This window comes from Xyrauchen texanus, chromosome 19 (assembly GCF_025860055.1).
Source record: "Xyrauchen texanus isolate HMW12.3.18 chromosome 19, RBS_HiC_50CHRs, whole genome shotgun sequence".
Lineage (NCBI taxonomy): Eukaryota > Metazoa > Chordata > Actinopteri > Cypriniformes > Catostomidae > Xyrauchen > Xyrauchen texanus.
The window spans coordinates 38,339,739-38,365,426 of NC_068294.1; the positions used below are offsets into that span (position 1 = coordinate 38,339,739).

The 25,688-nt window shown below is 37.3% G+C and overlaps 1 protein-coding gene across 1 annotated transcript in view; it reads left to right on the forward strand.

Annotated features, from left to right (window-relative positions):
- LOC127659551 (fibroblast growth factor receptor-like 1) overlaps window positions 1–25,688 on the forward strand; it is a 102,314-nt gene that overhangs the window by 18,643 nt on the left and 57,983 nt on the right. The window contains exon 3 of the mRNA XM_052149411.1: window positions 24,955–25,227. Coding sequence (XP_052005371.1) covers window positions 24,955–25,227 — 273 coding nt within the window. The remainder of the gene's footprint in view (window positions 1–24,954; window positions 25,228–25,688) is intronic.

Consider the following 25,688-nt stretch of genomic DNA (forward strand, 5'->3'; position numbering starts at 1 on the left):
GTGTTCCCCGTAGCGCTTAGCAGCGCAACATCGTAGTGAAGCCTTTTGTAAAGGGAACGTCTCGGGTTACATGTGTAACCCTTGTTCCCTGAAAAAGGCGGAACGAGATGTTGCGCTGCTTTGCCGCACTGGGACGTCCCAGGACTGCTCTTCAAAAAGAAGTATCTGACGACACCTGGTGACGTATCCATTTATAGCCTGGCCTAAGGTGCATCTAATGATTACATCAGCCGAGGCTATAAATTCCGGTCAATGTTCATTGACGTGTTCCACACATTATTCAGCTCGGCTCACAGCTAAAGCTGTTCCCCGTAGCGCTTAGCAGCGCAGCATCTCGTTCCGCCTTTTTCAGGGAACAAGGGTTACACATGTAACCCGAGACGTTTTTATAGTCAAAACAAGTGAAAAAATCTACCAGTGCTGAAGAAGTAATCCAAAGTATTTAGAATATGTTACTGACCTTGAGTAATCTTACGGAATATGTTACAAATTACATTTTAAAGCATGTGTTCTGTAATCTGTAGTGGAAAACATTTAAAAAGTAACCCTTCCAACCCTGTGTGTGTGTGTGTATGTATGTATATATATATATAAAAGACTAAATATAAATGGAATCAGTGCATAAAATGCTTTATATCAAAGATGAATGAAAAACAAGGCGTGCCGTTTGCCATAGCGGCTGTTTATCTGCGACGAAAATGCAAATGCCGGTCTGTCTGGGTCCATAAAATCCCCGCGATCTCAGATACACTTTTCCACGCTGTATTTTTCTTAAAAATGTCCTTGTACGTGGGAAGAGATGTATCATAGAGCACTGAAAAATTTCTAACAGCAAGAATTAGCCTTTCATCCATTTTTCCGTTACTGCAGGAGCTGAGAGAGAAAGAGAAGGATCACGTGAGCTCTCCCGTCTTCTCTCCTATTGGCTGTCGCTTCCGTTAGTCGCTCCAAAGTTGAACTTTTCTCAACTTTGTCGCGTCGCTGGACACGCCCACATCTAGCGCCAACGGTCGCGACAGCTCGTGTCGCCGGAAGTCGCTGTGCTCGCATTGAAAATCAATGGTATGAGTCGCTGTTGCCCGCGATGTCGCTGGCAGTGTGTACGCACCTTTAGGCACTTAAGATGTTTCTCAAAAGCATTTGTCTTAAGTTGGATATTTATATCTTCAGCTTTATTATGTCAATAGGAAATATAAATGTTAGACTCACAAACATTGCTTTTGCAAATAGAAAAGATTAGAACTGAAGAACAGGGAGCCCTGCAACCGATGTCATGAGCTCCACAAAGCCCGCCAATGAACATTGTGTCAGTCTGAGATTACGTGAAGAGACAGAAGCAATTGAGACAGCCTAAACAGATAGAAGAACTGTGGTGAATTCTCAAAGAAGCTTGGAAAATCCTATCTGCCAACAACCAAGAAAAACTGTGTCCAGGTCAGGGTTTCCGTTGTCCGGTAATTACCGGACATTGGCCGGTAAAAAAATTAAATGTCCGACAAAATTAAATCTCTCCGGTCAAATTGTCCGATTAAAATTGCCTAATAATCCCGTCCCCCTAACACAATCTGAATTTGAGAATAAGCCTAAAATGTATAAAGCAAAAATACACCGATCTCTTGCTATGTTATAAAGGAACAGGCTCTATCGTTTGAAAGTTATGAAACAACATCGCATGCTGCATTTCAAATAAAGCGCACGCCTAAAACGGCTGCAATATAGACCTAAACAACGAACGATTGAGTGAGACGTTTCAAATATGGCCAGGCCCAGGCAGACTAGCTTTAAAAGCTTTTTTCAGAGGCCAGACGATGGTGAATCAGGAACATCTCATTATAGATAGATCAGTGCTTCTAATCCGCGCATTCGTGCAGTTTTTTTCTCTATCATCAAAACTGAATAGCCTATGTTCATCAGTGCATGGTTACAGTCTATATCAAGCAGGGACACGTTTGTGTGCATTTTATTTTGTGATTTCACCGAATTAATAGAGAGTCTCCGCAACGGCAATAGATTGAAACGCGCGTCCTAGTGAAGATTGCGCAACTCGCGCAGCGCGTCGTCCATGCAACTGATAGCAGCGGACACGAGTGCTCAGCTTGATTTCAAAAACAACAGATTTTAGCGCTAGATCTCTTATTTAATAACGGACTAAATGAATGATCTGCTAGTTAACTGGAGATGTTTTATTTATTTGTATTAGGTACATCCGTGCCTCAATGTTTCAAAAAGTGAATGTGTGTGAAACCACAAACAATTGGCGTTGATTGACGCCAATCGGACGTTCATGTTTTTTTTTTTCGTCTATTTGAAAGTTAAGCTAATAATAATATGTTGCATTCTATACGGCCTGATTGTGTCATTAAGTTACATAGACTGCCTCCAGTTTTCCTCAACTTGACTAATTAAGAGGCGATATATTTGACCGGCATATCATCAAAATGTCCGTAAAACGAAGTGACCGGCACCATTTTTTTCTAGCGGAAACTCTGGTCCAGGTGTACCTAGGATAATTGGGGCTGTTTTAAAGCCAAGGGTGGTCCCACCGAATATTGATTTAGCTTTTTTTACGTTTACTGGACTTTGTATGATGTTAAATTATAAATGAAAACTATTTATTTCATTATTTTTGAAGTCGTCTATACTATGCAACATTTTACACAAGTGCCTTTGCACTTATGTGTATGTGTGTGTATAATATTATTATTATTATTTATTTATTTATTTTTGTTTGTTTTTATTTGTATGTCACACAATTTAAAAGAGATAGATTGAGGAATACTAAAGAGATGTGGGCACAACTCCAAAAAATGGATGTAATACAGGGGGTGGAATGAGGTCCTAGGTCACTAAAGACCCGAGGTATGCGTTTAAGTATTAAATGGAGAGCAAATTGAGAAGTTTGCTGAAGTCCCCCTGCTTCTCTGACTTGAAAGACCACATAATATCATTAAGAATTTTCATTAGTGTTTCAAGCCACTTTCACATTAATCTGTTTTTGTTTGAATACGCATTTATTTTGCTACATTTACACCTCTTATCCACACTGGAACAGGATTTTTCACCACCAAAAACATACACTTCCGAAAAAGGTCTCTATAGTTTGGATAACATTTGGAAACTGAAAAAAAAAATGTTAATGTTGATTTAGAAGATACCAAAGTCTGCAATCAGAAATCAGAGATTTCAACATGAACTCAAACATTTCTCACAAAAAATCGAATTATCTGAGCTATTACATTAAATTTACACTTACTGTATGTCAACAGTTTTAAGATTGAAAAATCTGAGACAAAGTTGATACTTAACTAGCTATTTAACAGCAATGCTATTTTCATTTAAGATTTAATTAAGAATTACTGTTCCTATTTTTCTTTTATTAGATAATCTGTTTCACCCATTAATGGTTATTTTGTGGTGTGGTGGTTCGAATGGAATCGTCATAGTAGCATGTTTTTGTGTGTTGTAAGAGGGAAAAAGCATAGCCAGCTGTTGGGGTTGAAATCTGCACAGCAGTTGGAATGTGTGAAGTGTGTGAGAGTTGCGGGAGTGGTTTCAGCTCTTGGGATATCGGAGACTCTGGACAAATCTGTGTCAGTGTAAGCTGCAGTACTATAGCTTTCAGAACAGTTTGCTACAATGTACAGAATTTGGACATTTTCACTTAGGGTGTACTCACTTTTGTTGCCAGCGGTTTAGACATTAATGACTGTGTGTTGAGTTATTTTGAGGGGAAAGCAAATTTACACTGTTATACAAGCTGTACACTAACTACTTTACATTGTAGCAAAGTGTCATTTCTTCAGTGTTGTCACATGAAAAGATATAATCAAATATTTACAAAAATGTGAGGGGTGTACTCACTTTTGTGTGATACTGTGTGTATGTGTGTGTATACACACACATACACACAGTATCTCACAAAAGTGAGTACACCCATCACATTTTTGTAAATATTTGATTATATCTTTGATTATATACACACACACACACACACACACACACACACACACACACACACACACACACACACACACACACACACACACTGTGGCCCCCAAAAAGTATTTTAACACTTAAATTAAAAGTTTACCCAAAATTACAATTCTGTCATAATTTACCCTAATGTTGTTCTAAACCTCCAGATCCGTGAGTTTCTTTCCTCTGTGGAACACAAAAGCAGATTTTAGGTAGAATGTTAGACTCAGTCACCATTCACTTTCATTTTAAAGGTTGAACTGAAACTAAATGGTGACTGAGGTTTCAATTTTGGGTGAACTATTTCTATAAGCCACATCTAAAAATGTACCAGTATGATTTTCGTTGCATTATATAACAAAATATCAAACCAAGTGGTATTTATTTTAAAGAAATATAGCACGAACATACTTTTCAAGCAAAAGATACGTTTATTAGGTTACAAATGATAAAACATTACTGGTAAAATTTTACAATAATGGTCTATCTATTTATTAACATTAGTTTACTACATTATTTAACATGAATTAACAATGAACAATACTTTTACAGAACTTTATAATCTTGGTTAATGTTAATTTCAACATATAGTAAAACATTTTTAAAATCAAAGTTGTATATGTTAAATTTACTTGATGCACCTTAAACCAACATTAACTAACAGTTGTATTTTTATTGACTAATATTAACAAAGATTAATAAATGTGGTAAAAAATATATTGTTCATTGTTAGTTCATGATACCTAACACATTAACGAATGGAACCTTATGGTAAACTGCTACCACATCACTTATATTTGTCTAAATGAAGACAAACAGTATTTGGCTGTCAAACGTTGGATTAACATGTCCGCAGTTAATGTGATAAACTATTCCTGTGGTTACTTTGCTAAATATTTGCTCATTTGCACATCAATTTGCTTTAGCATCATATTGTGACGAGGAGGAGGGCGTGTCCGGGCCGTGATGGAGCACGGCCGGCACTGAATCAGCTGATCAGTGGGAGAGTGAGATAAGAGGGAGACAGAGATGATAGTTCAGGAGAGATGGAGATGCACACAGCTGTGCTGCATGTGTGTCTGTTCGTTTATGTTTTATGTAGTTTTTTGTTTGTTTTTTAATAGTAAACAAAGTTTAATGATAAAACTCAACATAAAAAAAACATAAACTGTCACACACGCAGCGTGGCTGCGTGCATCTCTCTTCTTGAACTGGAGTCTCTGGCTCCCCTTGTCTCGCTCTCCTGTTGATCAGCTGATTCAGCGCCGGCCGTGCTCCATCACAAAGAGATGCTCCTCCTTGTCACACATATGTTTACAGAGTCCCCTTGGTTTGATATTTTGTCATCTAATACAATAAAAAAACCAAATGTTTTAAGTGTGACTTAGGTGTCCAAAAGTGTCCAAATTCTTCTTGGGGCCACTGAACTTTGAACACTTAAGCTGTATTGCCTTTAGAGTCTTTGTTTCTAAAAATATTTGTCAGGGTAGCTGATTCACAACCAGCTCCCAGGGGCCTGATCATTTTATTTTGAGCGGGAACAGAAATGGAGACGAAGGTTGTTCACTGGGCGGACTCTCACGTGACAGCAGCAGAAAGGAAAATAACTGCGAGGCAGATGACAGATCAGCGCCCCGCAAGGGCAAAATTCGGTGTGCACTGACAGGTACAAGTGCCATGACGATGGATTCATTTGAGACAATATTCCAGGATTGCTGGCCACATGAGAGTCCCCTTCTGTCAATGGACACTTTGTCAGATCTGGCCCTGCTTTCGGGTCAGGGTATTCTTCTCCTGTGGCGCCACAATGAATAAAGGGCTAAAGCACTTTACAAGGACAGGCTGTCGGGGGATGGGGAGAGGGGGTGAATGGCACGGGGATACTGTAGTGATGCTTCATTTGTAATTGTATACAGGTACTTAAAGCAAAATAATTTTGTACTGCAAAGGTTTGTATTTCCTTAAAGCATGATATATTTACTTGAAAGCATAATTAAATAAGACACTAAAACTGAAGTGTTTAAATATTTGTGCCACTAGCATCATCTGTCAGAATTGCAAAAATAATCTCCCCCCATTTTCCTTTGTTTGTAATAACCAATCCCAAACTTACACCATTAGTTGAGCCAGTGTTGCTGTGTCGGGTTGAACTGGCCACTCAAAACAAATTAATGTTTAGATAGCACCACAGAGCACAGTGTTACAGTTTTTGGTGAAATCAATGTACGAATGGTTGTCTCTATATATTAAGCTGGAAAATGTAAAAAAATAAAAGATACACATTAGCTTTTAAACTAGAAAAAAACTATTTGTCAGTCAGGGCAGGAAAAATAAACCTAATCTAATCCAGAGGGAAATGCTCTTTTTAATGCTCTTTGTTTTAAGCATTAAACCCACTGATCTACAGTATATATATAGATCGGTGACTAATCCTCACAAGATTTCTCTGAAAACTAGACTTATGATATCTTATGTCATTTTCTCGAGTAAATGTATCTTGTTTTACTGGAAAACAAGCCAAAAATACTGAGTAAGAAAGTAATTGTTTGTAACGCATGTCAAGAGTGCTTAACCAAAAATGGCATTAATGCATCCACCACAATCATTGGTCCTTTCTTTAAACCTGATAATGATTAACTATTAGCATTAAGCATTAGCTTGCATTAAGCACATGCATTTAGCATATGGCCCAAGCATCGATCCGGTGCTCTTTCGCTCAAAGTACAAGCGCTTAAAGAGGAATCTTCTACAACTTCCTTCCTCTTGTGCATCTCACTACCTCTGCAAACAAATGCCTGGTTGCATCTATGAAAGAACCAGTCCACATTAGGCTCATATCTCAGTATTGGATGTATTGTATCAGTATTGGGTCAACTTTGTGCAAGGTGTTTTATGTGATTTCTTATAGACTAAATGTTTTTTGATGGAGACCTACAGAGAAAAAAATCAAGTTAGTCATGGCTGAGACATGGTGTGGAATGCGAGAGGCAGGATGAGTCAAGTGTGGAGAGACTCAAGGGAGATGCCCGAGACTCCAGCTTTTCTAATGAAGATAGTTTTTGAGGAGAATCACATTCTCCATCTTTGGTCTTCTTGTTTTAGAAATACTTGTCATTCATAGTGGTCATTTAACTTTTTGAAATCTTTACATTTACATTTATCCTCCTTAGGGATGTCCCGATTCGATACTGGTATTGGAATTGTATCCGCTACTGCGCTCATTTACTTGTGCTTGTGCTAAAATGCTCCGATACCAAAAACTGCTACCATCTGACATACAAATGTAATAACATAAACATCGCACAAATTAAAATTGTGTTTTGTCACACTTCAAAGTAAATAGATCTTGTTTTAAGAATGTTTTGAATGTAAATGTGAAGCTGGCTGCTCATACCAAGGAGCTCTAAAACACCATCATGAGCATCTCGCGATCCGTTTATAGCAGATGACAGCGTGCAGAGCGCTAATTTACTATGCAGTGTGCAGCACATACAGACTACATATTTATTTAATGAAACATCAGTCTTTTGTGGTTTAATAATCACACTGGGTCATGTAGAGACCTGCTTTTCTGAAGGTGTGAAGCTGGCATCAAAAAATAAATAAAACACAGAAACGGAAAGGGCTTCACTCCAAAATAAAAGTTACCGCCAAAATAAAAGCTCAATTTAAATGTAAAATTATGAAAGAAATACAGTATATCACTACTGTATATAGTCATATAATATTTACTGTAATACTACTGCTGCTACTACTACTACTACTACTACTAATAATAATAATAAATCAATAATAATTACCATATATTTAAACAATATCTCACATCTGTGTTGCTCTGTTGTGCAGCACTTTATTTGACAACAATAACTCCAGTGTACTGTATAAAAGCTCATCGTTTGATAAAATACAGCATTATGTTGAAAATTAAATGTTCTGTTTTCATTTGATTAGTTATAATTATTTATTTATTTAGACCCCTATTTTGATGGTAAAATGTAAATAAACTGTTGAAAGAAAAGAAAAAAGAAGCAGGTATGGGTGAGAACCGAAATGGAAGTATCAGTACTCGTACTCGTCCACAAATTGGTATCGGGACATCCCTAGTTCTCCTTAAAATAAAAATTATGTTGTCATTGTTGTTCCAAACAAATATGACTTTCTTTCTTCCATGAAACACAAAAGGAGAAGTCCAACATTCTGCCTATCATCTCCTTTTATGTTTCACAGAAGAAAGAATGTCTTAAAAGTTTGACTTGCAAAGCATGAAGGTGAGTAAATTATGTGAACATTTTCATTTTTGGGTGAACTATTTCTTTAATATGACAACTTTTTAAGTTTAGTTGTTGTTCCTAATCTCCTGTTCTTTGTAGGAGTTCATAATTAACCCAGAGCTAAAATGTATGCAAAATGTTGTGTGAAAGTGTTAAATGTTGCTATATGTATTTACACTAACTTTGGCTACAAAAAGGATTTTGCCTTGCTTTATAAATTAGAGTCTTGCCATCAACCTGTATTTTGTTTTGTAGAGCAAAAACTGGGCTCCAAGTTAACACATATAGAACGTTGATTACCAAGGTGAGGTGCTCCAGGTGCTGGCCAGCTATCTGGAGTGGGGTTAGTGCCCTGAGTACAGATAAGGCAAAGAAGTGTGATCAGACAGGCTCGTCTTGGGTGTTATCAGGCAGCTGGAGGCCGCTGCAGTTAAATATTAGCTACAAAGACATCGGCCATTCGGCTCTGCAACACATACAGTTAATAGTTTCCCCTACGCAGGTTTTTTTGGTTTCAATATCAAGTCGGCCTTGTACTGGTTTTTTTCCCAGAGGAACATTGTAATGCTCAGATGTTTCTCTTATAAAACTCAATAGACTTATTGGAGATCTCAGTTATGTTTTGTTTTAGTATTAACTTGGTGTCAGATGTTTCTCTTAAAATTCCTTGACCTGTACCCCAACCACAAACCACAGTCCAAACCCAGTTGTAGCTCTTGCATCCCAGTTGATGTTGTTTTTGCACAGCAATATCATACCAGCAACTTATGTAACTAATTTATCATCTGGTGATTTGAAATCAGATTTAATCTCACTGGATTGTCAGACTGGCATCATTAGGTATTGAACATCTCATAACATTTCAGTCTGCGATTGCCACCAGTTGTCCTGTGGAAAGACACAAATTGCAGATGCCATCGCGCATTGACTGTTTATAGCCCTGTTTTTCCTCTTTGTTGTCGGAGGGTGAGGGAGGGAAGGGGCGGATATCTTATATACTCATGCCCTGCATTCCTTGCCTCTATGAGCTATTTGTCTGAGCGGTAAAATGGAATTAGCCCACTCTGCCCTGCCAAAGAGCACATACTAGCATGTGTGACTAGTGGGGCCTGTTTGCCTAACATAAGTCTGTTTCTTTGGCACTGATAAGCGGTGTATGACCTACGGCCAGGACTTGACACGAATATGTGCCCACCCGCCAAATATGGGTAGAAATCGGCAGTGGTGGGTAACGCCGCCATTTTCACTTGCCACTTTGCTGGGTGACACTTTCAGGAATTTTCCTGCATTGAAAATTCAGTGAATGTCAGGCCACCGAAGCAAATACAATATTTTACATACAGTATTGCATTCGATGCTTTATAAGCACTAAATATTCTTCTCGTCTGAAGTGCAGGCATGTCTTTTGCACGGCATGATTGAAGCCTGGTTTTTGCACGAGTTCGGCACGAGTCATAACAGAACAACTCTGCACTCCTTTCTCTGGAGTGTGCACATTAGATGGGCTTGCCTCATTATTCATGCTTTAGCATTATTCGTGCTCCAGAGATAGGATTTCACAGATCTGATCACTTGCTACATCAAACCAGGCTTAACTCGATATTGCGGTGCAGATCACAAAACTTATGTGACCCATTAGAAGCATTACACAGATTTTTCTACATTAACTTTTGTATATTGTAACTACATTTACTTTGAAGGAAGCCAAACATCTCAAATGGCTAAACAGCCTTGACATTATAAACAGCACTGACGAGGAAAATTTCATTGGTTTGTTCCAAATCAACCCGATCTCATGTCGTAATAATAGTACGAGATGGCAAATATTAAGAAAGCGTACGAGTTGGCTCATGCAATACGTGCAACTTCGCATAGAGAAAAAAAAATATATATTTTTCCTAAATTAACCCCTAATCCAAACATAAATCTAGCCATTGGCACACAGAGGTGGTCATTTCGATCTCTCCCTGTGAAACATAAAGCCCCCACGGCAGCCACGTGTAATTGGAAGTTGTGGCCTTAAACACAACTTCAATGTTTTTTGCCAGCATGCAATAAGAAGCTTTCTTTTCCTTTGTTTCCCGACCGAGGTCGCAACCCTGGGAATTCTCTGCTCCTGCTGTATTTTTTTCAGGCTGCCCTTTCACGTCCAGTACATCTGGATAATTGTCATCCAGGCTTATGTTTCTTCTATTGAGTTCCCAGTAACAGTCTTCATAACCACTGGAAGTATGTTGTGGATTTTAAGCTCCACTCCAGGTTCTTTGCATGTTGGCGTGCTAAAACAATGTCTTTGAAATGTGTTCTTTTTCATAGCTTTTCAGCACTTTGTTTTTCAGATTTTATTGCAATATTTTGTTCTTCAATTCATTAATACCAAAAAGACAGGTGCCGTTTGAAATGAACATGATCTGGGGTTAATTTGGGAGGACAGACCGTGCTTTGTTTACAATGAACCTGTGGCTGTTAAGTTTTTCAGAACTGAGCGTTTTAAACATGTCTGGAGTACGTCCATTTGAGGTCTGGCCCACTGTTTCTTTGAAATGGTGATTTTATTTTATTTTTTTACTATTACAATTACAGATGTGCCCAGCTTTTACCAACAGAAATTACACTGAAAAAGGAAAAATGTTCATTGAAGTTAAAGTGAGAATTTTTTTTTTTTTTTTAAATTAAGCCTTTACAAAAAAGTTTTTTAACAGATTTGTATTCATGTTGAAGAGGTTACATTAATTTAGTTAATTCTACTATACAATAAAAGTGAAAAGGACTGAACAGGATTCGAATTCGGGTCAACACTACACAACGTATAGTGTGTAATTTTACAGTTTTACATTTTTTATACCAAACATTTGCAATTGTTTGTTTTTTTACAGGCATGCAATAAGGAATAGGACAACCATATTTTAATAATTTAAAAGTGGACTTAATTAAATAAACTACATGGACGAAGGATGTTGGATTAAAAATGAATGTGCAAATCAACTTGTCTATGTTGATCTGGATATAAATTTCCATTCGTCACAATTGGAACGCAAACTTTCATTTTGCTAATTTTAATTGATTGCACGCAATATAATTAAGTTGTGACAAAATGTTCTACAAATTTATTGTATAATCGCAAAATGGCCAAACATCGGCAGATTAATCGGCCTGAACGATATATCGGTCTATTATAAGTTAGCTCATTATAATTGAAGGGGGTAGTTCACAGCACTAAATGTTCACAAACACACGTGTGATACATGGATTTCTATGTATCACAATTGGAATGCAAACTTCCATGTTGCTAATTTTAATTGATTGCACGCAATGAAATTAAGTTGTGACAAGATGTTGTAAACCCTGTTGCATCAACCCTTTTGGTCGAACGACATAGGTTTTTCAAGAGAGCAGGATGGCCGATATAAATGCAGATATATCGACCTGGCTGATATATTGGTCTATCACTAATTAGCTCATTTTAATTAAAGGCATATGTAACAAGGAGGCGGCGGGAACTGGCTGAACAAAGTAGTATTTAATGTAAAAATAAAACATAAAGACCCAAACGCACACAACAGCTGTGTGTGGTTCTCTCTCTCTCTCTCTCTCTCTCTCTCTCTCTCTCTCTCTCGAACTGCCGCATCTGGCTGCCTTTATACCTCTTCTTGTCTATTTAGCCCGATTGAGGGCCGGGCATGCGTAGTCACGGCCTGGCACCGCCCTCCTCCTTGTTACAGGAAAGTTCACCCAAAAATTACAATTCCGTCATCATTATTCAACTTCATATCATTCCAAACCTGTATGATTTTCTTTCTTCCATGGAACACAAAACAAGGTCTGGATGATCTGTCACCATTCATTGAATGGAAAAAAGATGTTACATGATGAGTAAGGGTAACATTCTGCCGAACATCTCCTTTCATTGCAGATAGTGTTGTCTTATATAACAAATAGCTTGTTGTGATGTCCCTCATTTAGTAAATTGTAACGTCTTCTAAATTGTTAAATGTAAATGTTAAAATGTAAAAAAATCTACAAAATATTTTTTTTAAGCATACATACTGTATATCTGATCCCAAACATTTGCACTGTACTAGCTTGTAACTTCAAAATCAATATCTTGAAAATGTTTCAAGAAGGAATATGGAACTCATGTTGTGTTTCCAATTCCCCTCCCCACAAATACAGAACAGCAAAGGGGAACTTTAAAGACTGCGGAATCTGCTGACTGGTCAACATGGCAACATTATCCGGTCAGCACCCAACACCCTACTGGCTTCTGGTGCTGAGATTCCCAGAAAAGTGTGTCTCTGTTGAGGCCATGTCAGGAGCAGTGGCAGAACAAGAGAGCTGGCCAAACCTCTCTTTTCCCACCGCTGAAGCCCCTTCATTAGTTAAACCACTCACTCAATCACAACTCCAGTTTGTGGGATCCAGTGCCATTCACAGGGTGTTTTTTCCTGCCATCGGAAAACCGAATACATGATAGAGCTGTTTTCAATTATGTTCTCTAATATTAAACTATATATGTTTTTCAATTGATTGCATGCAATTACAGTGAGGAAAATAAATATTTGAACACCCTGCTATTTTGCAAGTTCTCCCACTTAGAAATCTGAGGGGTCTGAAATTGTCATCGTAGGTGCATGTCCACTGTGAGAGACATAATCTAAAAAACAAAATCCAGAAATCACAATGTATGATTTTTTTTTAACTATTTATTTGTATGATACAGCTGCAAATAAGTATTTGAACACCTGAGAAAATCAATGTTAATATTTGGTACAGTAGCCTTTGTTTGGAATTAAACGTTTCCTGTAGTTTTTCACCAGGTTTGCACACACTGCAGGAGGGATTTTGGCCCACTCCTCCACACAGATCTTCTCTAGATCAGTCAGGTTTCTGGGCTGTTGCTGAGAAACACGGAGTTTGAGCTCCCTCCAAAGATTCTCTATTGGGTTTAGGTCTGGAGACTGGCTAGGCCATGCCAGAACCTTGATATGCTTCTTACAGAGCCACTCCTTGGTTATCCTGGCTGTGTGCTTCGGGTCATTGTCATGTTGGAAGACCCAGCCTCGACCCATCTTCAATGCTCTAACTGAGGGAAGGAGGTTGTTCCCCAAAATCTCGCAATACATGGCCCCGGTCATCCTCTCCTTAATACAGTGCAATCGCCCTGTCCCATGTGCAGAAAAACACACCCAAAGCATGATGCTACCACCCCCATGCTTCACAGTAGGGATGGTGTTCTTGGGATGGTACTCATCATTCTTCTTCCTCCAAACACGGTTAGTGAAATTATGACCAAAAAGTTCTATTTTGGTCTCATCTGACCACATGACTTTCTCCCATGACTCCTCTGGATCATCCAAATGGTCATTGGCAAACTTAAGACGGGCCTTGACATGTGCTGGTTTAAGCAGGGGAACCTTCCGTGCCATGCATGATTTCAAACCATGACGTCTTAGTGTATTACCAACAGTAACCTTGGAAACGGTGGTCCCAGCTCTTTTCAGGTCATTGACCAGCTCCTCCCGTGTAGTTCTGGGCTGATTTCTCACCATTCTTAGGATCATTGAGACCCCACGAGGTGAGATCTTGCATGGAGCCCCAGTCCGACGGAGATTGACAGTCATGTTTAGCTTTTTCCATTTTCTAATGATTGCTCTAACAGTGGACCTTTTTTCACCAAGCTGCTTGGCAATTTCCCCGTAGCCCTTTCCAGCCTTGTGGAGGTGTACAATTTTGTCTCTAGTGTCTTTGGACAGCTCTTTGGTCTTGGCCATTAGTAGTTGGATTCTTACTGATTGTATGGGGTGGACAGGTGTCTTTATGCAGCTAACGACCTCAAACAGGTGCATCTAATTTAGGATAATAAATGGAGTGGAGGTGGACATTTTAAAGGCAGACTAACAGGTCTTTGAAGGTCAGAATTCTAGCTGATAGACAGGTGTTCAAATACTTATTTGCAGCTGTATCATACAAATAAATAGTTAAAAAATCATATATTGTGATTTCTGGATTTTTTTTTTTAGATTATGTCTCTCACAGTGGACATGCACCTACGATGACAATTTCAGACCCCTCCATGATTTCCAAGTGGGAGAACTTGCAAAATAGAAGGGTGTTCAAATACTTATTTTCCTCACTGTATATTGATACGAGGTCTGTGTTACCATGCATTCCATTAATGCAATTACTCAATACATATTTGAGTCAATATTTATTTGAAACTTCCACATAGACTTAAAAAGCCTTTTTTGAGATTTTATGTGCAACGTATTGGCAACTTTCACTTTTTTCAATTAGTGACATACAGATTTCTTGAAAATGAATATAAATACATCTAAACTTGGCCTACTTAAAGGAACATTCTACATTTTCTCGAAAAACATTTGAGTGGTTCTTGCCTGTAAAAAAACTCACCTCCACAATATGGTGTTGTGAGTGGTTGCCACGACATTGTGATGCAGTTCCTAAGGTGTTATGCGGTTTCTAGGGTGTTTTGGGTTGTTGCTGGGGCATTGCTAGGGGATTGCTACGGTGTTCTGAGTGGTTGCTAGTTGGTTGCTTACTGGCTCAAGTCAAAAGAACTCACTTCAATTATATTCTGGTTTAGATATGGTTCAGGTCCCTCATTTAATGTATGTTAATGGAAATTTTAATGCTCGTTTTTTATCCGCCAGGCGAACTTAGCAAGTCCAATTGCTTAGGGAAGCAATAGCACACCTTTTCTTGACAAGGCACACAAATTGAGGTATCATTCGTGTCTGGAGAGTTACAGTATGCAACAAAGTTTAATACTTAATAATAGGGTGAGGGGTTTTGTTAGAAATGTAGTAGTACTTGTAGTTAACAGACTGAAGTACAGAGCTCTTAAAAGTCTTTTTGGTGAGTATGTCTTATGTAAACATAGCCCACCCCTTGCCTCAGGACAGTGTTACCTGTCATGCTCCTGCAATTGGTTGCAATTGACCTATTGACAGCAGGGGAAATGACTGCTTTTTGTCTGAATGGAGTGAGGTCTGTGTAAATGTTACTATGACATCACTTTGACTTGTCACCCCAGGCAATGACAGAAAGACAAAGGGCACTAGGGGGATTCTTGGTGAGACAGTACACTGTTAAAAAAGAATTCTGTTAAAAACTGGCAGCTGTGGTTGCCAGAAATTCTACGTAAACATACAGTAACCACGTTTACAGTATGTAATCTTGATGCCTGTATATTTTACCATTGTTTATATTATTAATAGGGCTGTCGATTTAACACGTTAATTCAGTGCGATTAATTTGACAAAAAATAACATGTTAAAAACGCCATTAATCGCAATGCCCCCGGACCGTAATATGGAAGATTCCTGAGAAATGCAAGCTTGTAGTACCACCTGTTTACTCCAGAGGGCAGTAAGTGAAACTTCAGCTGCGTGGCAATGCGTAGTTTACAGAAAAACACCCTTGAGCAGCAGAACAACACAGACACGCATTACGTTCTTGCGTTCAAAACACTTGATGGAGCACACATCCGAACTAAGGGATCTCAATATGTGTTGTAAATATTAAACTATATTTAACTTTACACAGTGACCTAAACATTTTATGTTTATGACGTAAGGCACCCGAGACGCTACACAAGCATGTCTGACACAGCTGTTCATTGACGGATCCTTAAACAAGCCCTCATAATAAATCTCCAACTGATTGACAAATTCACTTGTGTAATGGATTGCTGTGAACTGTATGCCAATGATTGACTTATGATCAATAATATGGTAGTAAACAATACATTGAATTCTAAAGCCGTTTTTTGTATCGTCTATCAATGATGAACTCTTCTGCCACAAGAATGTAATGCACTTTAATTATCTGAATATATATTTATTTATTTATGTTTTTATACAGCCCTAATGATTAAATAATAAACTTGAAATATTAACCTTCTGAAACTGTTCAAATCTGCTTTTCACTTTATAATGTATTGTTAATCACAGTAGTATTTACAGAAGACCACATGATGACATGAAGGTCATCAATAGTGGCCCTTCAGGAGCAATGAACAGTAAACATGTAGAGACAGTGCTCCGTGTCACTCACACAAACACTAAACACCATCAGGGTAACGCATGTGAAATTAAAATTATGCAATAAACATTAAGTACTGTAAACTATATCAAATATAACACAGAACACCCCAAAGTACAAAACTGATATTAAAAACAAGAAGAAACATAACCATTTCCATAAAATATAATGAAATAAACTGGGTCATGCTGGGAATTCTGGTAATGCCCGATTATTGTTTTTTACCGTAATTTTAACAATAATTTACATGTACTCTCTTGTTAAACATAATATACATTTTTACTGATAATTATAAAAAAAAATCATATTTTACATAATTTTGTTTTACAAACTTTTACCGTAAAACTACATGTATTGTCTTTTTAAATATATGTACAAATCTTACAGTATATTTTAATGTAACTACCCATTAACTAATTACAAAATTTTACTGTAGCATTTTTACAGTGTTTTACCGTTTAAAAAATATTTTTACAGTGTAGCATAAGGTCTGTCTTTGATATCTGAGATTTATAGTGTCTTCTGACTGTTTATTTTTATGCATTCCTGAGCTTTTGACCATCATATTCGACATATTTGAATAAGAGGCAAATATAAGAAATGGTTATAGAAGAAAACGTAAATACACTGATCAGATATGCATATTTGTGATGCTGGTCAACCTGAAAATTCCTCACTGGTTGTGGATTTAGTATCATAAAGCCTAAATGTGGTCTTGAAAGGACAATGAGCCTTTTTTATTCTGGTTTTTGTATGTTACTGTACTTGTGTAAATAGATTGCTTTTGATTGATAATAGTCATGAGTTGCTGAATTCTGGTTTCATTTTGAAACTGGACCTGATAATGAAACGTATAAGCCTCAAAGAGAGTGAAGATTTGTGTTCCTAAAGAAATAGAAAATGATCCAGACAATTTCTTTTTTCACGATTAGGGTTTTTATCATGACTTTATAAAAGCTTGTTAGATTATAGTCTATTTTTCTTTGTTTTCAAGTATTGACATTGTACAAATATTCAGTGGGGTCTAAAAGTATGAGACCACTGGCTGGACAAGCTGGCAGGAACTCCACAAGTTTGTGCAAAACCTGATGATATGTTATGCCAGTATGATTTGAGAATCTTGTGTTTTGCTTAAATGGATTAAAGAAATCTGACCTTTTGCTTACATTTAAGTAGTTACCTAGAAATAGTGCAAAATCTCAAATATTTCTTACTCATTTTACATTATAGTGTTTCTTTGTTTTACATTTAATTTTTTCGAATCCTAGAACTTTATATTTATTTTTTTGGTTTAAATTAGATTTTGAATCCCACATTTTCAATGTGGACTTAGACTTTTAAACCCCACTATATATAATGTCTCTGTGAGATGAATTGCACATTATATCTTTATAACTAGTGAAGCTTTAACCATTCATCACATGTTTTCTTTTGTTGCTGTTAGCTTTTAGAACCTCATGGTCTCAACATGCGATATCCCACAAGCCCCTCATTCCAGCATTCCCTGAGGGAGATCCGTACTGAATCCAGCAAAAGTTTTAGAGGTTTTTTATTTCACCCGACTAATGTTGGCTCTTTTCCACCCTTGGCCTGCTCCCGTAAACAGTTTTTAAAAATCTGGAGCTCACCAAATAGACCATTTAGATGTTGATTGCCGGATGAACTTCCCTGTACTTAAAGTTTTGATGTGCAATATGTATGACTCGTCCAAAATTCTCCTCACTCCTTGATTGATGAACTTTGAGAAAACAATTGTAATGAGAAATGGCTAGGTGATTTGTTCTTGCCTGTTCAAGCAATAATATTGCGGAAGTTACGTGCCCATGGATGCAAGTGAAGTGAACAATTCCATCTCGATTGTGTCACCTTGGGAAATCTTTGCATGGATTCAAGGCTAACAACAGCTTTTTGGAGACCACTCCATAAATCATAACTGGTGTAGGTTTACATTCTTTGTTTACATTTTCAGCCAGCCATAAACCATCCTTCAAGATGGTGTAAATTCACCATAAGCACTCCTATTTTAATGCAATCAAACATCCTCAATGAATATAATGATGTAGCGAAATGAGATTGTGTTTAGAGGTTGGGAGTCTGTTATGCCAGTTTTTTATTTGGAAAAGTTCTCTGACCAACTTTCACTGTATATTTGATACATTTGATTTACATCATTGTTTTTGTTTTATATATAGGCCAGATATTTGACAGATTTTATTTAATTTAAAGGAATATTCTGGGTTGTATAGAACTTAAACTCTGTTATTACTCCATAAAGTAATATAGATTTGTAGGAAAAAAATGAAATTTAGTTACAAGTAGTTGCAATTTAGTTTTTTAGGCACTTTAATTAAAGGAATTGTTCACAAAAATTTACAAAAATAAAAATTCTCATGATTTCCTCACCCTCGTGACATCCCAGATGTGTATAACTTTCTTCTGCTGAACACAAGGAAAACATGATTTTGTTTGCAATTCGAATGACTTTGCTTTAATTTATTTTATTTTTTTTTAGCAGGAGCATATTTGAAATGTGTTTATATATTTTTTATTCATTCTTGTTATTTCTGGATCCGTGACCGCAATAAATTTGACAGGAATTTGATCCCTTATCTCAGCTCTGTAGGTCCTTACAATGCAAGTGAATGGTAGCCAGCATAAAATAAATCCCTATGACTCCAGTGGTTAAATATATATCTTCAGAAGTGATATGATGGGTATGGGTGAGAAACAGGTCAATATTGAAGTCCTTTTTTCCTGTAAACTATCCTTCCGGCCCAGAAGGCAAAGTTTGGACCTTCAAAGTTCTGGCCATCATTCACTTGAATTGTATGGACAGAGCTGAGAAATTCTTCAACAAATCTTAATTTGTGTTCAGCAGAAGATAGTTATACACATCTGGGATGGCATGAGGATGAATAAATGATGAGAGAATTTTCATTTTTGGGTGAACTATCCCTTTAAGTTAGAATGGAAGCGTATGGTGCAAGTGTACCGGAGGGCTTATAAGCAGAAATGTGAAGCTCATATTTTTGTTTAAGCACTTGAATTATTCATTAAAATTTTTTATCTGTATTTGTCTAAATCATTCTTTGAAATGGGAATATTTTTTGAGGTGGATGAACTATTGTTAATGTTACTAACATAATTCATGTGGGTGGAGTTTTGCCCCATACATTTTTATTGTACATTAAAATCAAAGGTGTCAAATAGGAACTATGAATCTTTCACACTGTCACACAACCATAACAATTGTAAAAATAGACTAGTGTGATAGAATGACTTACCATCTTTATCTGTGCAAAGTTATAATCCAGTATTTCAATTCATTTCATGACTATTTAAAGCTGGTAAACCTGGTAAACGCAAAGATACCAGATCTCCATGATTTTTGTTGTATGAAAAAAGTCACCACACCATAGGTCTAAGGAATAATACATTTAATATAATATATTCCTAAAACACTATTTCATCATGCAAAACTCAACTCACAGGAATTGTCATTAACACTTAACTAGGAGTTCATCTACATACAAAAGTAGTCCCACTCGCAGATCAAATGGATTTTACAGTGTACTTTCTTTCTTTGTGTTAACAGCTTTAGTTGTGCAAAGTTATAATCCAATCTCATGTCATGACTATTGAAAGTTGGTTATCACATGATATGTGCAAGGATACCAAGAAATGGGTGTGGCATAACTACTATCCATAAAGCACTTTTTAATGGTGCAAAACTCTAGAAAAGTAGTCCCACTTCAAAAGCATGATTGGGACAACTACATTAAAAATTAGGGATGGGCGATATGACCAAAATACTATTCAACAATATGAGTAATTTTATATCGCAGTAATGGCTCCACAACATCCTCCTGTAAGACAGAGGAAGTTAAGGCATGGTGAGGGTTATCTTAGTCTATCACTGGCTCCTTCCTGAAGGTTGATAAATGTTTTATAAGTACACACATTCCTGCACTCCAAAATCCCTCATGTTTTTCCCAAATAAAGCCAGCAAAAATATTATGTATTGGACTTTTTTTTTGCACCAAAGGGTCCTATGTAGTTGGCCCAAGGATTGATTTTGACTCTAAAGGGAAAGTTGTCTTTGCCGTAATCACAGATAGGGCTCCACAGGGCCCTGGAGATGCTCATTGGCAGAGTGCACTTGGGTTTAAAGAGAGTATATGATGGAATGCTACTTACATTGGCCTCTTACATGAGTCTTGGGCCGTCTTTTTCCCGTCATTAGTGGACATTCCAGGCGTGCATGTTGGACTACCTTAAGCCAGCAAGCCATAAAAGGGAAGGAGGGTTATGGACGACTGCAGCTTGAAAAGAGATCCCCAGTGCAACAGGCAAAGGAGACGTATTGCATAGTGCTGCTTTTGGCTGCAACAGAAGGGAATGCATTTATGTTGAATGGAGAAAACAGATTGCCTTTTAAAGAGTCTGACCTGCTGTTCCCCCCATTCAGAGAGTTCTTTGCCCACAAATTCAGTCACACACAAACACACCCAATATTTACACAGACGCACAGTTTCTCAAAGGCTTTGCTATTTAAAGCTGTATGTAATGTATTTGGTTAAAACACTTTTTACTTTTAAATAATGTTCGCTTGTAAAATAATTTTGGAGGTTAATTTCCCTGAAAAGTGTAAACACTGTGGCTCCGTGGCACAATCAAAACATTGCTCTCGACCAATGGCGTGAGTTTAGGGCGGGACTACAAGTATCTGTTCTTCGATCAATGGTGGACAGGGGGAGTTTTTGGGAAACATGTTTGAAAACAAGTACTTTTTGCAATTCTGATTGTTGACGGTACTGATGCGCATTTCAGCTTTAAATGGATTGTGCTGCAAAAAAAAAAAAATTATGTCATAATTTATTCAACCTAATGTTGTTCCAAACCCAAATGACTTTCTTTCTTCCCTGGAACAAAAAAGGAAGGTTAGGGTTAGGTTAGTAATTGTTACCCTGAGTCACCATTCACTTTCGTTGCATATTTTTTCCATACCATGAAAGTGAATGGTGACTGAGGCTAACATTCTGCTTAACATCTACAGTAATTTTCTGTTCCACTGAAGAAAGAAATGCATACAATGAGTTTGGAAAAATATCAGGGTGAGTGAATGATGACAGAATTTTCATGCTTAGGTGAACTATCCATGTTACTGTGTTTTGTACACATTAATTTATTCGTGCAATAAAAACTGTTACACTGAAGCACTAAAAAAAAACGCTTTCTTGGCCCTGGCATCCACTGAATGTTTTTTTTGTTTTGTTTTTTGAGTTGTTTGGAAGCTTTTGCATTAATCATCACCGTCTTTGGTTAAAAGGGAGAAGAATTGTAAGCCAAACGCAGCATTGCTTGTGAACGTTTAGGGCTTTTGTTTTCTCCTGTGCACCTCTGATCTGTGAAATGTGCACTGCCGTCAGCCTCTGGGCTCCTGAGGGGAGGAGAGGCCTCAGGACTGACCCACGAACAGAAGGCTGAGAGCGAGAGGGCCATAAATCTGCTCAAAAAGTGGGCGCACATTCTTGTACGTGAATGAGATTTCAATCTGTGAGAACGGCTCACCAGGAAGGTTTTACTCAAAATTTGCCTCTGATGAGAAAGCCATTCGGACTGGAGCAGGAGAACAGGGCTCTTTCGAGCTCCTGCCTGTGACTAATTTCTTTTTCACACTTTCAACTATAATCCATCAAAATGTCAGCTACCCGCTTCTCTCTGTGAAACAAAGTAGTGTGTTGTTGTCAAGCTGGCCTGATACCTGTTGCAGCTACTCCCTAACCTTCCCACTGGGCACCACGTCATTTCACAGCACATTGTAAACCACGCACCAGATACATTTTTCATGAGAAAACTCCTTTGATTTGACATCAAACAATTTGTTTGGTGTTTCAGTTCGTAGGCAACTGATATACAGTATATCGCCATATAAATGATGTGACCATTTCTTTTCTGATTATGTAAAGGCACAGAACCTAGTGAGCTGCCTCACTAGGCAAGCTCCAGAAAAGTTATCCATATGCTGTTTCAAAAGCTAGGCAGTATAATTATGCTGCCTTCTAAATAGGGCTGTGTAAAAATATAAATTTTCTGATTCATCATGTTCTTCTTTTGAACGATTCTGATATAAATTATTAAAATCCCAAGATCTATTTTTTACTTTATGTGCAACCCTGTACATTGCAAGTAAATCACAAAATGATGCGCTTCATGTCTAAAAATGTCTGTGATTAGCAACTGTGTTTGCGTAGTATGGCGAAGAAGTTCAGTATCGAGATATTTTCACTGTGTGTTGAGAGTAGAAGTTTGGTTGGCTTGTTCTGTGTAATGTGTGTCCTAAGACGAGATCCATGCAATCCATTTGTCTATGAATAATGTCTCTTGATCAAAAGCAGCAAAAATATAAACATTTAATCAATATCACTCTTACAGAAGCATAGATTTCGATAAAGAAGCCATTCGACTCCTTTCTCATTAATATGCACTCAACCAAAACACTTCTGTGAGACGCTCATTGAACTGCTGCTATTTTTAAAGAGACAGTTCCATTTTAGCACTTCACAACATATCAATGTAAATTAGTATATTTATGCATGTAAAAAATGTATGTTACAATTTGTAAATTTTTAAAAAGCTTAAATGTGACAAAAATAATGAAACAATAATGCTATGTATAAATTTGTTAACTTTTTGTTATGTACCAAGGTAGAAGTTCTCAAATATAAATAACAGCATTAAGAGTTATTAAGGGAAGGCAATCCCATCATGCATTGCGAGAACCTCAGTGATAATAAAATCACTCTGATCAAGCGAGAGAAATGTTGATTGTGATTATTGCTTATTCGATTATTGTCTGTTAACATAGCAACAATCTCCAAAGTTGGTCAAGATTACGAGCAAATAACATATTTCAAATCCTAATAAAATCTGACATGAATCGTATGAAAAATTGACTGCTTTAGCTCAGATCAAGCCTTGATCTTTTTTTTTTTTGCCTTGTCCAGCTAATGCACATGCACATTCTCGAAGAAAACTGACAGGTGTCTTTTAAAAAGGCGATATGGCTTTTTTAAAGGAATAGTTCACCCAAAAATGTAAATTCTGTCATCATTGACTAGTTGTTAAATCTATGTCTTGAAAAGTGATATAATAAGTGTGGATGAGAAACAGATCAATATACTATAAATCTCCACTTTCACATTCTTTTATTTATTTTTGGCTGATTCACATTCTTCATGCTTATCGCCACCTTCTGAGCAGGGAGGAGAAATTATAGTAAAAAAAGGACTTCAATAATGATCTATTTTTCACCCAAACCTTTCATAATGTGAAGATGTAGAACCACTGGAGTTGTATGGATTTCTTTTTTGCTGCCTTTATGTGCTTTTTGGAGCTTCAATTGATTCACTTGCATTGTGAGGACCTACAGAGCTGAAATATTCTTCTAAAATATCTTTGTTTGTGTTCAGCAAAATAAAGAAAACCATACATCTCTTGGATGGCATGAGGGTGAGTAAATGATGAGACATTTTTCATATATTAATACTTCTAAAAGAATCAATTATCTTTTTAAAAGACTAAATCAGTTTTCTTTGAGAATACATTCAAGGCATGTATTTTATTATTTTGTTAGTTTGGGTCTTCCCTGGGAATCGAACCCATGATTTTGGAACTCATGAAAATATGTTTTTTGGGAGGTTTTAAGCAAAGATCTCTAACAATATACTTATTGCATATGACTGCATATGGAAATCTGTTTCTCCAATTTTTCGCCACAAATGTTCGTAAGCCTGGATATATGGCAGCTAAATGGATTTAATCTGGCATAAGTCTTACTTAAACAGACATTAGAGTGACTCACGCAGCCTTGAGTGTGGACAATATTTGCAGACTCTGACCTTTCTAACATCGGAGAAGCCACCAAATGAGAAGCGCACAAACAATGCCGTTGCAGTCAAGTAGCAGAGTACGCCAGTAAGACGTGGCTGGCTGACAGGGGACTGCGGTTACAATTTCCCCGCAGACATAAACAGTGACACTATCAGTTTCCTGCCTTCAGTCTTTTAGCAGGAGTAAGCATGGCTGTGTGATTGGGCATGGGGAAGCCTCGTTCCGCTCAGCCAGGCCAATATGCTTTAAAGCTCAGCCTAATCTCTTGGAAAGCAAATGTCTTGGTTAAAAGCATTGAGGCCCTAGTTTTGCATGTTTGGACTTGAGTCCAACAACCAGTATGTAAAAAGAAACTTCTGTAGAAGACATTTAGGACCGAAAATCTCAAGTCTAGCATGAGCATGGGCAATCGTATTCCACTTTCACACTAGTGGTTTTTGGTGGGACCAGTTTGAATAAATTTAGATTAAAGCTCATTTAAAGTAAAAGCCAATTAGAGTAAAATGAATCACTCAAGTCCATTTAAAAAGAGGATTTGGGGGCTTGATTCATGTGAACGCAAATTGAAAAGTCAACTGCTTCTGATTATCAAGTGCAATTTAATGTAAATTGGACTAAGATGTCCATCTAGCACATTTTGGAAATTTTATTTTGGACTCGAGTGTGAAAGCTATATTTGTACTTGATTGTCATTTGTGCTCTATCATGAAAAGTATTAACAGCTTGTGTTTACTAATCTGTTCTTCTGTAGGTCCTCCACGTGTAGCAGAGAAGATTGCCCACCGGCAGACTGTGAGGATTGGACGCACCATGAAACTTCAATGTCCTGTGGAAGGGGACCCACCACCTCTCATTATGTGGACCAAAGATGGACGGAACATCCACAGCGGTTGGATGCGCTTCAGAGTTCTCCAGCAAGCCCTGCGTATCACAGAGGTGGAGGCAGAGGATGCTGGAACTTTCATTTGCAAAGCCACCAATGGCTTCGGCAGTGTCAACATTAACTACACCCTTATCGTCATCGGTGAGTGTTTTGTGCTGTTTTAACTTCTTCATATTGAAAACAACATCTCCTATTCAGGATTACATTTTTTTGGTGTAGCAGATATTCAGCAGACAATAATGTCTTTAATAAACCTTAGTCAGAGTTGATGTCATATTTAATTTAAAGATCCTTAAAATTGTCCAAATGTACAGTATTTGATTATTTTGGGTATTTTATATGACAAATTGAACAGAATGTACTTCTATACCCTCAGCCCCTTTTTTTTGTATTAAATATGGTATCTACACTGACAAAAGTTTATATCCATAAACAGCAACTTTCTCAGTTTTAGCCAATCAGAAATGGCCAAATCGTACATATTTGCATAATAAATCCTTAAAATACTTCATCCTTATCTCTCTGAACATTTTGGGTTTTTCGATGGCCTTTTCTCAGTCTTAGTGTCCAGTAGATGGACCTTTGTTCCGTTGTGTGTAAAG